The 15,033-nt window shown below is 42.4% G+C and overlaps 1 protein-coding gene across 4 annotated transcripts in view; it reads right to left on the reverse strand.

The window, feature by feature from the left end:
* The window catches only part of WASF3 (WASP family member 3), a 94,153-nt gene that overhangs the window by 17,411 nt on the left and 61,709 nt on the right, over positions 1-15,033 (reverse strand). For all 4 annotated transcript variants that reach the window (XM_057533121.1, XM_057533118.1, XM_057533119.1 and 1 more), the window contains 2 exons: positions 5,467-5,601; positions 3,197-3,350 (listed from right to left, as the gene is read on the reverse strand). In XM_057533121.1, coding sequence (XP_057389104.1) covers positions 3,197-3,350; positions 5,467-5,601 — 289 coding nt within the window. The remainder of the gene's footprint in view (positions 1-3,196; positions 3,351-5,466; positions 5,602-15,033) is intronic.

Below are 15,033 nucleotides of genomic sequence, written 5' to 3' on the forward strand. Positions count from 1 at the left end.
GCCATTTCATTGTCAAGAACTGCTACAATTACTATATTCTAAAGAATACTTCAAGTCTTTTTTTCTTTTTTAATTTATTTATTTTATTTATTTATTTTGGGCTGCATTGGGTCTTCGTTGCTGTGCACAGGCTTCTCACTGCGGTAGCTTCTCTTTGTTGCAGAGCACCGGCTCTAGGCACACGGGCTTCAGTAGTTGTGGCAAACAGACTCAGTTGCTCCACAGCATGTGGGATCTTCCCGGACCAGGGCTCGAACCCGTGTCCCCTGCATTGGCAGGTGGATTCTTAACCACTGTGCCACCACGGAAGCCCCAAGTCTTTATATGTTATTCATTTATCATAAAGCCAATAAAAATGCAGCCAATATGAATCCGAAGTTGTAATATAAATCAATAGATAACAAAGCTCAAAATAATCATGATAAGAAGTGAACACTCTACTTATTCTACTAATGCTTTTACAAAGTATCTGGCCTGTATATTACCTTCAAGAGGAGGCAAAACATTTACATTTAAAATTAGCATGTCAGGGACTCCCCTGGTGGCACAGTGGTTGGGAATCTGCCTGCCAATGCAGGGGACACAGGTTCGATCCCTGGTCTGGGAGGATCCCACATGCTGCGGAGCAACTGAGCCCGTGCGCCACAACTACTGAGCCTGCGCTCTAGAGCCCGTGAGCCACAACCACTGAGCCTGCGCTCTAGAGCCCATGAGTCGCAACTACTGAGCCCGCGTGCTGCAACTACTGAAGCCCGTGTGCCTAGAGCCTGTGCTCCGCAACAAGAGAAGCCACCACAATGAGAAGCCCGTGCACCGCAATGAAGAGCAGCCCCTGCTCGCCGCAACAAAGACCCAATGCAGCCAAAAAGAAATAAAAATAAGTAAATTTATTTAAAAAATTAGCATTTGTATTAGTCATTTAAGGCATACAGAGAAAGAAAACAAATCAGAGAAATGAGTATAGAAAAGCGTTTGTGGCCACACAGTCAAAGAAAGTGACATGAATTACTCAAGGGAACCTGGTCTTGAAGTTCCTGCTATGCCGTGTTCTGTAAGCTCAGCATCAAATAAAGAGACCCAGGCTTTCATGAGGGTCATCTGGTAGCTCTGTCTTAAAGTCGCTAACAAATCAACACAATTCACTCTGTACTTTAAACTTTAATTACTTAAAATCCTTTCTTTTCCAAATTTCCTAAGTGAGAAGCAACCTGCACTAATGAGATTTTATTAATAACATTATTGTGAAAAATATAAATTATTTCCCTAAGATACTAGGCCTTCAATATAGTTGAAGACAGAAAAACTGAGCAGGAACTTGCTGCAATTTTAAGATGCATAAAATACCCCTTCTTTTTTTCAAAAATGGAGCTAATACTTTGATGAGGAGCTAATACTTAATGGAATAAATATGCTTAATAACTTAAGCAAATGTTAACCTTGACATCAGAATATAAGCAGAAATGTCCTATGTTTATCGCAACTAAACATTTGATTTTTCAGTCACATTTTACATCTCAATATTTAAGACTGCGTTGTGACTGTGTCATATTTAAGTCCAAATGCAAAAGTTTATGTGTTTTCTTTCCCCAAACATTTCTGTATTAATAAAAAGTAGATTTGAGCTGGCACTACTATTCTTAAACACTATTAAAAAGTCAAAGACATTTTTCTTTTCCATAAAACTGAGTAAACACACAATATATAATATATAAAGGTCGATTCATTTTTTTATGCAATTAAACATTTTAAATCACCACAAATATTTAATCATGATCTTGAATAATCAAATACAAGTGGTTCATTGAGTTTTCTGGGTTTCCTTTTTCCTTTAGAACAAAATATTTAGTGAGGTTTCTTAGGAAAATTTTACTAAGTTCTCATGGCTCTGGGCTAATAAGTAAAACTGAAACTGCCCCAGAAAAATGCCTATTGAACAAAAGCAAAGTCACAAGTTTAAAACGTTAGGCTTACAATACCACTATTCATCTATATCTTTAAGTGAGTGTGCTAAAACCTCCAGAAAAGTATGCTTGTTTCATATAAAAATGTGGTACCCTGGTCCTCTCCCATCATGGTTTCCATGGAATCTCTATTACATTTTTTGGAGAATCTTTCTGTCCATGCTGAAAGAAAGGGATGCAGTCTGAATTACTGCTTTACTAGCAGAGCTGCAACAAAGGGCAGCTCCAAACATCTCCTTTTGGACCCTGCGAAAGGATAGTAATTCAGACCCAAAAAACCTCTGGGCACTCCCTGAGAAGGGCCACTGGGGCCAGGAGGGCAATAATGGATGTGAAGGACACAGTGATTTCAGGAAGGCCTTTGCAGGGGTACTACCCAGCAGCGGTAATCCTGGGGGGGCCGTGGGGACCCCACCACCAGCCTGAGCTCATCAGAAGCTGGAGCAGTGAGCTTGACAGTGGGGTGAAAAGACAGGGAAGAACAGAAGTACATGAAGCGGGAAAGAACACGCTGATGTGGCAGGCGGTAGGAGAGGAGTTCTAAAGAGCATTTTTAGTTAGTTTCTTAATATTCATTTTTTGCACATTGTCTATTCTTTTTCCTGGAGGTTTGGTCCTAATAATGTATCCTACCACTTCACACAGAAGGTTAATTTCTTGACTATATATTCACTCTTAGAAACCTCTAATGCTGCAGAACATGTTTTTTCTGAATTCAGTAACAAATGTCTGCAGGGCTGAAATGCTGAGACAGGTGTTTTGCTGCATTAGAAGTGAATTGTGCAGTTCCTTTAAACTTGATTTTGAACGTGAGGAACACACAATCACACAGGGTTATTACGTAACGTGCCCACTTCTGCTTTAGATATCTGCATTTAAAAGCTAACATGAGGGGAGGGTGGGAGGGAGGGAGATGCGGGAGGGAGGAGATATGGGAACGTGTGTATATCTGTAGCTGATTCACTTTGTTATAAAGCAGAAACTAACAAAAAAAAAAAAAAGAATAAAAACGTCAAAAAAAAAAAAAAAAGCTAACATGAGAGCTCCCACTTCTCTTGGTAAACTTATTTATATTTTGAAATACTCAAACTTTAGCAATTCTGTAAATAACTAATTTCATTGTGGATAACACCGCAATTATCATTCTCAAAGTCTGAAAAGATATTTTCACCGCACTGCTCGCCTCGCTCAACTTATTTACACTGCAAAGGCTCTGGGGATACACAAAGCCGTACCTGTATGGCGTAAGGATATTCAGAGGAGGTGGTTTATCACTCTGGTTGTAAATGTCAGCAACAGGATTAGGAATGCTGTTCTTTGAAACCACCTGCTGGTCTTGGACTGTGGAACTTTTGAAAGCTTTCTTCATGTTGATATCCTGTAGTGACACTATTTAGAGAAAAGTCCCCAAAGTCAGGTTATATGGAAATATTTTAGAAACAAGTATAATTTGACTCACAATCATAAACATCTCCTAGAATAGCCAAATAATGTCTTTTATTGTTCACTTAAAACCATGCTTAAATAGTACATGCATTCCCTCCCTCTGATAAACAACAGTTATCTCTGTAAGTCATGTCTTTCTTTCTTTTGTAGCGATATAATGATTTCATTGAACCTAGTATTAGAGCATCATTCTTTACTTAAATAGCATTTCTCAGAAACCACACAGGAATAGAGTTATGAGTATAATAGGAATGTAAACACAATACCCCTGGGTATCTTAGGGGGGAAAATCACTCAAACAGTTAACCAGTTTAATTACAATACATGTGGGAAATACTTCTGCAAAAAACACACAAATGTAAAAAGTGCATTAAATTTTTCTGACACTAACATTAAGGAGAGAGGGCAAAACTTTTCAACATACCTGTAGTCCTAGCAATTAAGCAGCATGATAAAAATCTACACTAAGGAATGAGAGAACCAGGCTAATTATACTCATTTCTTGAGTTTGTACAACATGTTACATCTCAGGTATCAACTCATCTGACCTCGACACAGACTTTTTGAGGTGGGTAAACTGTTGCATTAACCCACTGGACCAATGAAGCTGACGGTCAGGGGTGTTAAATGACCTTTCTAAGGTCACCCGGCAGAACAGTGGCAGGCCCAAGTACAGCACAGATTTCCTAGCTCGGTCGAGGGATTTTTCTACAATTACATCCATGGCAAGGAAAGTAATAAGGTAAAATCTTGATTGGAAAGAAATTTTAAGGATATGAGATATGCTGCAGAATCTCATGAGATTTAACCTACAGACCTTCTCCAGTGTAAGGTTTATCACAAGCATTACAACTGCAAGAACCAACAAAAAACTGAAGAAAGACAAATATTTTTTAAAAAATCACTTGTGATACCATTTGAAAAGTGAATGATTGATTTAAAATGTTAACAATTTCTTATCTGAATAGAACAAGTAGCTATTCAAATTTTTATTTTTTAAAATAAGAGATAAATTTTAAAAATTAGATTAAAAAGAGCACAGCTTCAGCTTGCTACTTATTGTTGGAAAAGTCAGTAAGAATGTTCATAACAGATATTAAAATATCAATGTTCTACATTTCTGTTAAATTTTTAGTTTGCTAATTTAATTTTGACCTTTGAAAAAGATGTGAACATGAGAAAACATATTTTTCTTTTAAAATGATGAGGGATGAATTCCATAAATAACTATGTTAAAAAAAGGAAAACTTTCACTTCTTATTAATACTACTATTAAAGGCCTAGTAGAAAAATCAGATGCTAGGATTGTTTTAATGCAACAAGAGAAATTGTTAAGTACCCTTATATAAAGGTAAAAATAACTTTTAATCTGAACGTTTTCTTCAAAGTAAATATAAAATGGCATATCTTGATTTTGGGGGGCAGATTTTTTCCAGTCTGATTTCAGTCTTTTGTTCAAAAGAGACAGCAAGTGGAAAGATTTTTAAAGGAACTGTTGAATATTAATTTTGTTGAAACTACCCCAATTTCAGGGAATGACCATCAATTAACTACACAGCGCCTGTCAATATTAAGTTTGTTTTAAAACCCTGAAACCTAGAGGCCTTCAGTAAACGCTATTTCTGGGTAGTTTTTCCAGCAGGACCAGCAGGATGTCTTAGAAGCATCGCCGTAAGGAGGGCAGCAGGTGATGGCCCACCCTCCCCCTTAGCTGGACAGAGTCTGTGATCTTTAGGTAAGAAATTATCTTTACAATAACTACCAATAACCTCCATGAGGACTTCTAATACTGAATGCATTCAAAGAGTCCTTTAAAACAAATACTACATGTGTAGTTTATTTAAAAAGAGAGTGTGGCACACAAGGCAGACAAGATAGGGCTCTTTTAATTACTAATTAACCCCATGTTGTGGCTTTTCCCCCTCACTGTTCTTCTAGGAAAAGACAAGATGAAGTAACAGCATACGACCCCAAGGAAGAAGCAGGAATTACCCTGCGATTAACCACTCCCATCCTGTCTGCATCATTTCCAGCTCACAGCTCTCATGCAATTACCTACCCTCTTCCACTGTTGAATCCAGCTGGGTGACTTTGACAGCAAGGCGATCGATTCTGTCTTGAAGGGAATTTGCTCGGATGTAGAAGTTGTTGGCCTCATTAAACAACTCACCAAATATGTCTTCAGCATGTTTGCCTGGAGAAGGAACACATGGGGAAGGCCACCTGGTCAGAACTCACATTCTCACCCAAGACAAACTCCGATCTCAACACGTGGGGTTTTGTGCAAATGATCACAAAAATAAAGTATCATAGTCAAAGGCCTGTAGAATTTTTCAAAATTTATTAGGAATATTCACACATATCTGAGACTGACCCAAAGTTGTAGAATTTTAAAATGCCCCCAAATAGTATAGAATTTTTACTTGATTGTTACATGAGCTATCCCACAAGTTGCTTTCCATTAAACTTCTTTAGAAAAAACTACTCTCTCATTTTGCATGCTTTATGTATAAACATCTCAGGACCTATGGTTTCCTTTTACTTCCCAAGGTAATTCAATAAATCATGTTGTTTTCTAAACTTCGGATTTTACCTCATTCACAATCGGAAATGTTAGGCATCTTATATGGTGCCGACAACTTTCCAATGGCATTAACTTCTTCTAATTCATATTTCAAAATCTAGGTATACAGTGCTGACTCTGGCCCTCCCTAAAAATCGACATGTTGAATTCTGAGTTAAATTTTTCTCTATGGATCACCTCTTCACACTTGTGAGTGCTAGACATACTTCCCAATTTTTCTTAAAGACTAATTAATAACATTTCTGAAAGTTTAACAAGCAAGATAGGAATCAGTATCTGCTTACGATGAATTTCCAAATCCGAACGCTATTCCTTTATTCACTCAACAAACATTTAATAACTGCCTACCGAGTGTACAAGGCACGCCTGCATCCTCTCTCCCCGGACAGAGATACCACTATTTTTTTTTTTTAACTAGACTTCATTTTTTAGACAGTTTTACATTCACTGAAAAACTGGGCAGAAAGCAGAGAGTTCGCATATAATGCCTGCCCCCCCCCACAGCCTCCCCTGCTATCAGCATCCTGTACCACATGGCACATGTATTATAACTGATGAACCCACACTGACATGCCATTATCACCCCAAGTCCACAGTCTACATTAGGGTTCACTCTTGGTGTAGGACATTCTATGGACTTTGACATATATATAATGACGGGGATCTACCATTATAGTTATCATACAGAGTAGTTTCATTGTCCTAAAAATCCTTTGTGCTCCAGCTATTCACCCCACCCCATCTTGGCAACCACTGATCTTGCTTTTACTGTCTCCATAGTTTTGCCTTTTCCAGAATGTCATATGATTGGAATCATATAGCATGGAACCTTTTCACATTGGCTTCTATCACCCAGTAACATGCACTTAAGGTTCCTCCGTGCCTTTTCATGGCCTGATAACTCATTTCTTTTTATCACTGAATAACATCCCATTGTCTAAATGTAACACAGTTTTATTTATCCGTTCACCTACTGAAGGACGTCCTGGCTGCTTCCAGTGTTCGGTGATTATGAATAAGCATTTGGGTGCAGCTTTTTGTGTGGATCTAAGTTTTCAACTCACTTGGGTAAATACCAAGGAGCATGACTGCTAGTTTCTATGGTACGGGTATGTTTAGCTCTTTAAGAAACAGCTAAACAGTCTTTCAAAGTGGCTGTACCATTCTGCATTCCCACCGGCAATGAACAAGAGTTCCAGTTGCTCCACATCCTTACCAGCACTTGGTGGTGTCAGTTTTTTGCGTTTTTGCCACTCTAATAGGTGTGTAGTGATATCTCGTTTTAATGTGCACTTCCCCGATGACATATGATGTGAAGCATCTTTTCATGTGCTTGTTTGCATCTGTACATCTCCTCTGGTAAGGGGTCTGTTCAATAAAAAGTCTTCACAGAAATTACATATGTTTTTAAACACTGTAACTAGACGTGGCGTCCAGAGTTAATGTTTGTTTGCTGCCTTGTCAACATTTTCCTGAGTGAGACGTGTGTATCTAATTACCTCACAGACATCTCCACATGGATGTCCTGTAAGAATCTCAAAGCCAGTACAAGTTCTCATAGGAACTCATGTTCACATTAACTCAAGCGTGCATCCCCACGTGGAAAGGCACCAACCACCGCAAACGAAGCCCAAGCGAGAACAGTCATCCGTGACAGCTCCCTCCCTCCACGGCCACTGACACCAAACCTCGGCCCCTTACGCCCCCAGCCCCTCGGCTCTGGCCCTCCTTGTTTCTCGCCCGAATTACATCCACAGCTTTGTCTTTCTGCCTCCGGACTGACAGTCCACCCTCAAATCCGTGCAGCCCGCTGCTGCTGTGCCGATCCTGCGTGGCGCCCAGCAGCCTAACGCCACCCCTAAGGCTCTCGGCAGGACACGGGAGGCCCTGTGCACCTCAGCTCTGCCCCTTTTCTGGGCTCCAGAAGAACGCACTGCTGAAACCCGCCCCACTTGCTCACAGACCCTGTTAGTCCTCCTCAGGTTCGAATCCGTGCGCTGTCACCTCACTCAGAAGAAGCGGAAGGCCAGTTACGGCTCAGAAGGTTCTACGTGGTCCGGCTCCTCTGCCTCGCTGGCCCCTCCCGCTTCCCTCTCCCTCCCACGCTCCACGCGGACCACACGGGCCCCTGCTGAGGCTCAGCCGCGCCGGCCACGCCCACCCCCGCTCAGGCTCACATCTCCTGCCCCTCCTGCCTGGGCCACTGCTGCCATCCAGGTCTAGAGCCAGGGTCACCTTCTAAGGGAGGCTTTCTCCAGCAACTACAGCTGACGGCCATCGCCTCCCGCCCACACTCACAGACGTAAACACACACACACGCAGCCCGTCCCTGCCGTGCTGGATTCTTCTCCCGAGCACTTACCACCACGTAATCAGTTACACACCCGTACTTATCCACCCTCTTTCCTGCCTGGCTCCTGCCACTAGGACATACGATCCAGGAGAGGAAGTCCCTCCTCGGTCTGTGCGCTGCTGTTTCAGTCACCAAGGTCTAGGGCGTGCCTGGCTCATCATAGGTGCTCAAAAAGAGTTTTGAATAAACAAATAAAAATGCATACACTTAAAATCAATCCTTCAAGATGCAGACTGGGGTCTGTGAGATCAGAGGCCCCTCTCTGTGTTCTCAAATACAGTAAGTCCGCTACATACGAACCTTCAAGTTGCGAACTTTCAAAGATACGAACATGCGTTCCCAGGTCCAGTCATGGAAGTTAGTTCACGTGTCTGGCGTACATTGTCACGTGCGTGCATCCTCTACAAGTGGCTGTGCTTTTGTGTACTTTACTGTGCGGTACTGTATAGAGTACAGTATCTTTATTTCAAGCCCAGGATGTCCGGAAGCAAGTGTAAAAGCAGCAATGATGTGGCTGGTACTACTGTACTTTTCAAGGTACTGTACTGTAAGATTAAAAATGTTTTATTTTTTGTGTTTGTTTTTTATGTGTTATTTGCATGAAAAGTATTATAAACCTATTACAGTACAGCACTATATAGCCAACTGTGTTAGTTGGGTACCTAGGCTTTGCTGGACTTATGAACAAATTGGACTTACGAACGCACCCTCAGAACAGGACTCGTTAGTATGTCAGCGACTTACTGTACCCAAAGGACGCCTCAGTCACAGGATGCATCACATGCCCCTATTCTTGTCTTTACTGATGGAAGTTCTTTAAGGGTGTGAGCCACGCCTCATCTGTATTGCATCTCTGCACTGTCTGTGCTGAGCCCGTGCTCAGTATCTCTTGAATAAAAGCACATAACCTGTAGCAGTGTTTTCTTGTTAACAAGGACACAGCCAACAAAGGCTCCCTGCTCATGCAAGTTCGGGAAATGCTGGACCAGAAGGATTAAATGTGTATCTACGCCTCAGGGCATCTTAAAATCTTTAATACACTCGTGTGTGTTAGGATTCTGCAGGAGAAGCCCCTAGCACACCCCATTTTCAAACTGACTGGGCCTGGAAACACCAGAAACACCTTTCAGAAATACTGTTTTCTGAAGCCCATTTGGGAAAATGCCTGCCCGTTCACCGGGATGACCTGTAGACAAAGCACCGTGTTCCGAATGCTTTAGATCCAAGTCTAGCAGTTGTTTATTTGGAATGCCAGACATAGTCAAAATGGAACCAACTGATTTTTGTTTTTCTACTTGCCCATTCATGGTTAAAAAAAAAAAAAAAATTCCAGTGCAACTCCAAAAAAACCCCTTTCCCTTCAACTCTGCAGAAATCCAATTAATAGGGACAGTGTATACCACCAAGAATACAGGCATATACAGCACAACCTCTTGCAGAAGAGACATCAGTGTTCTCAAAGCACAGCAAGCAATGCTGAGAAGCACACTCTGCTAGATGCTAAAGAAGTTGAAAAGGGTCAATAACACGGGCCCTTTACCTTCCATGCTTAATCTTATTTGAAAAAAACATACAACTGCTACTATACTCCCATTGGAAGTTCTCAATTTATAAAAAGAAACAGAAATTAAAGACTTGCATACTTAATCTTTTCCAGCTGCTGAAAGCTGACAAGTGACTAAAGAGAAGGAAATGGAAAAACTATATTTTCCGATGAACAAGAATAAAGTGTTGCAATTACAGCATTCAGTTTTGCAAACTGCAACTTATTCCAAAAGCTTAATTGTACTCACTCTTCCAGTGGCAAGTCCAATAATAGCTAAACTAAAATAATTCTGAATTGAATTAAAGACCACACAGAGGTAAGCACCATTTATTCATTCTTTACTGACAAAGAATCCATTTACAGGTTTATTAGCACCACCATGAGCTTATGTCCAAGTGTGTCAGGTCACGAACTGTGCCTCCCAACTGCCAAAGCATCGAAATTATGTGTGGATTTTCCACTGTATTTAGGATTTTCGGGAAACAATCAGTGTGTCTGTGAGAGTCCTTTCTGCGAAACAAGGAGCCAGTCATAACGAGGTCCTTCAGAAATTTTAATCCGTACACCTAGCGCCTTGATCTTGGGTTCGTCACAATTTTGGCTTTCCATTTTCCACTAAAAGGAACGAGGCTCCTTGAAAAAATGACTGATTCTAGGGATGAGGGTGAAAAAGTACAAGATGCGCTTAGAATATCTTGGTGTGCTTTTCAAAAAAAGTAAAGAAGTATTCAGAGAGTGGTGGGGACATGTCAAAAGGACACAGGAGCCAGCATGAAAGGGTCCCACTGGCCAAGTCTGGGAAAATGTGAGTACTAAGACAAATAATCAAGATGACAGCTTATAACCCATGGACTAAGAGTCCATGAGTCCATAGTGTTGTAAATAAACGAATGAATGAATGAATAGCAGGGAAAGGAGTGAAAGCACTTACATCAGAATTCCAACTAATAAATGAAGAAGAAATCAGGGAATGACAAACATCACCATTCTGTAACCACCCCAATAATAAGTGCTTTGGGCAAGAATCATCCATAGATGCTAAGACCACTGGGTAGAACCGGGACAGAACACAGCCTCAACGTGTCCGGGAACGGGACAGAGCACAGCCTCAACGTGTCCGGGAACGGGACAGAGCACAACCTCAACGTGTCCGGGAACGGGACAGAGCACAGCCTCAACGTGTCCGGGAACGGGACAGAGCACAGCCTCAACGTGTCCGGGAACGGGACAGAGCACAGTCTCAACGTGTCCGGGAACGGGACAGAGCACAGTCTCAACGTGTCTGGGAAAGGGACAGAACATAGTCTCAACGTGTCTCCCCATAAGATACTTACTAGTTACATAGGGGATAAAGCTTTACAGTAGAGAAACCCACAGACAAAATGTTAACCAAGCAATCAGAGTTCACGGGGGCAGTTACGGGACAAGCCAGTAACGTGTGCTTCCAGATAAAATGCCCTGAGTAGGAGGTGTCAACCCTCTGTGACAGTCCTGAGAACATCTTAAATCTAGTCATGAGGGAGCATCAGGAGATACAGACCAAGGAATGGTCCATAAAACCATGGCTGGTTCCCCTTAAAATGTCAAGATGTCAAGTCACAGAAGTCAAGACAGACTGAGGAACTGCTCCAGATTAAAGGAGAAAGATAGAAATAGATATATGTTTGTATATATAAAAACTACGTATGTATGTGTATGCATGTATGTACACACAGAGACACAGGAGGGGACAGAGGAGGAGAAAGCAGGGCAGGAGGAAAAGAGAGGAATTTCTGAGAAAAAGAAAAGATGAGGTAAAATAATATATGGGTGAAAGTTTGAGAATTCTTCGTACTCTTTTTGACCTTTTTGTAAGTCTGAAATCATTTCAAAATTAAAAATTAAAAAATAAATTTATTACAGTGTCTGTAATAAAGTCCAACTGCTTATGAATTCCATAAAATAATGTCATAATTATTGGGCCCTAAGTTATTTTTCTTCCTTTTTAAAGTTTCACTTTTTTCCTACTATGAAAGTAATCCATGCTTATAAGAAATGTAGAAAATATGGAAACGTAAACAATAGGAAAAACGGCCCAAAGTCCAATCTAAGACAGCAACTGCTAACACTCATTTCTTTTGTCTTTGTTGTATTTATAAGTGTGTATAAAAGTTAAAAAAAAAAAAAAAACAACATAGTATACAGCCTGATTCTTTGAAATGTCTTTGTGGGTATATAAAAGTAACACAAGCTCATGGTAGAAATTTTGCAAAACTGAAAACAAAAAAAAGTAAAAAATGTCACGCATAATTAACTACAGTGAACTTTTTTGTATACTTGTTTACAATACTCTAAGCATTTTATAAGAACGAAGATAACAGATGTTGATTGTTATGCATTTTCAGCTTATTCAACAAATATGTATCAAACACCCACTGTGTACCAGGCACTATCCTAGTCACTTGAAGAAATACAGCAATGAACACAGCTTTTATTATATACAGACAATACCACACAGACTATAAACAGACAGTCCATCACATGACAAGTGGTATGAAGAAAACAAAACTGCAAGAGAACATGGTAGGAAGTGGGTGACACTCACGTGGTCACAAAAGGCCTCTCTGAGAGGGTGACGTTCGGGCGGACAGTGGCTGGAGGTGAGGGGGCACCTTCCAGGCAGAGACAGGCTGCAGGTGAGGACAGCGTCAGGGAGGAGGCGAGCGGGTGGCGGGCGAGTGGCGGCGGAGGACGGAGAAAGGGACGCCCCTCCCTTGCGGTGGGGGGACCAGAGTGGGGCGGGCAGGTCACACAGGGCCCCCGTACAGCGGGCCTGGGGCAGCTGGGACCAGAACTGCGGCAGCAGAGGTGGCAGCAGGTGTGCGGACTCAGTACACACTGTGAAGATGCAGTAAGACAGAAGGGAAAGACCACGGCGGCTGGAAGAGCAGAGCCCCCATCTGCTAAGATATATGGGGGGAAGAGAGAAGAAAATCACGTTGCACTTGAGATGCTTCCGTAAGCAGCTGTGCACACAAGTTTGAGGTCTGGGGAGAGGTCGTACGTTTGGAAGCCGTCAGCGTGAAGGTGGTATCGGGCCACGGGCGGATAAGGTGGCCTGGGGACCGGGAGCAGGGGAGGGCTTGTGGCCACACCCTGGGGCCGTCCAACAGGTGCAGGACGGGAGGAGCACGGAAGGAGATGAACACAGACGAGCTCGTGCGGTGACAGACACCCCGAGGGTGCCGGCCCGGGGCAGGTAAGGAAGCCCTCCAGGACGGGAGGGAGTTATCAGGGGTCGAATGGCGCTCAGGCATCAGGCCACACGTCTGAGACTGAGCACCGGACTTAGCAACGTGGGCGTCACTGTGGTGACACTGACAAGCACAGTCTCAGGAAAAGATGCGACAGAACTTCAGTGGGGACAAGAGACAAGGAGGCGAGTAAAGGCAGGAATGGTTCTTTCAAGGAAGCTTGCTGTGAAGGGAGCAAGACATGGGGCTACGGGGAGAGGATGACCTGAGGGTGATTTCTCAGTATGTTAACATTCAGTAGGAATGATGCGGACGGGGGTGGGGTGGAGGGCACGGGAAAGACAGAGCTTAACCCAGTCCTGGAGTGAGTCCTGGGGTCAGCACTGTAGAGCAGGGTGGGCAGGACGCGCTGGTGCACAGCAGATCAGAGGGCTGATCTGGCAGGAGGTGGGTGTTTGGTTCTCCCCTGAATGCTTTTATTTTCCCAGTGAAATAAGCAAACCACCAGCTCAGAGTATGGGGTGGAAAGAGAAGATGTGAAACAGGCATCTTCGGGCGGGGAAAACTAATTAGCGAAGGAATTACGGCAGGACTGTCGAGCAACCCTGAGTGCTCACCTGAGGAATGCTCGTGATTTTACATCTCTCTTCTTTTCTGATATAAGCATTTAAAGGTACAAATTTCCCTCAAGCACCTCTTTACGTTAATCCCACAAATACACTGGTGATTTTGTGTGTTCATTACCCACACAGTTAGAGACAGTTTGCAATTTCCTTTTTGATTTCTTCTTTGACCCAAGGAGTATTTTAGAAGCCACTGCTTGATTTTCCAATATGCGAGAATTATCTAAAAAGGTTATTATAATTATTTTCTCATTAACACCATACTCTTTATGGTATCAATCATTCCAAATGTCTTATTTTCTGGCTAAGCGTATGTCCCATCTTGAGGAACATTCCATGTGAACTGAACATTAGAAGAATGTGTATTCTACAGGTGGGAGTTTAGTGTTCTGTAAAGGTCAATTAGGTCAGACTGGCTGGGAGTGTTGTTCAAAATTTCTATATCCTGGTAAGTTGTGATTGTCAGACTCTGTCTTTCCAAATTTGGGGGCAGCGGTTTGTCCTGTGACCTCAGTTCTCTGACGGATCTAAGAGAAGCTGGTGGATTTTGGTTTGTTGAGCTCTTTTCCTGTTACGCAGGCGGGAGTGGCTTCTAAGCTCCTGAAACGCCGGGCTGGAGTCATCTGTGGATCCTGTTTCTACTAACTTCTCTTTCTCTTAATTATGAGTCATGCTTTTCTCCTTTCCCATGTGTCTCCTATTTTAATTTTTTGCTGGACGACGTGTGTAGAAGACTAGTCAAGAATGAAGTAGACAATGTTTTTACTCCTGTGAAAGGTGCTGCGTCAAGGAGGGACACGACTGAACCCGGGAGGCTGGTAATCACAGTCGTGGACCTGAGAGGAGAGTGACCGGTTAGGACAACTTTAGAAGACAACAGTAAAATCCTTGAAAATCTTCCCTCAAAGTTTTTAGATGATAATAACAGTGTAAATCACAACCATCAGAAAGACACCTGTAAGTCACTGAAGACATGCTACCATAAGCCTATGAACTCATGAAATGGGAAGAACACCGATGATAAAAGCAGAGAGGTTTGATGGCAGGCTTGACTGAACATTCGGACGTGGCTAGCTCTCCACCTGTGCTCTGAGGACTTAGTCCACACTTAAATCCTGCCATGTCGCAACCCGGCCAGGGCAAGAAGTGAGAAACGGCCCCCTTGTCATTTCCTCTGTTAAGGAAGTGTTTCCGATGTTCCAAGTGGGGCGGTAAGTGCTTGGATTCCCAACAGCCCTGCCTTTGTGGGGGACTCTTATTATACTCACCTCCAGTTCTACGGCTGAC

This window comes from Balaenoptera acutorostrata, chromosome 18, assembly GCF_949987535.1.
Source record: "Balaenoptera acutorostrata chromosome 18, mBalAcu1.1, whole genome shotgun sequence".
NCBI classification, from domain to species: domain Eukaryota; kingdom Metazoa; phylum Chordata; class Mammalia; order Artiodactyla; family Balaenopteridae; genus Balaenoptera; species Balaenoptera acutorostrata.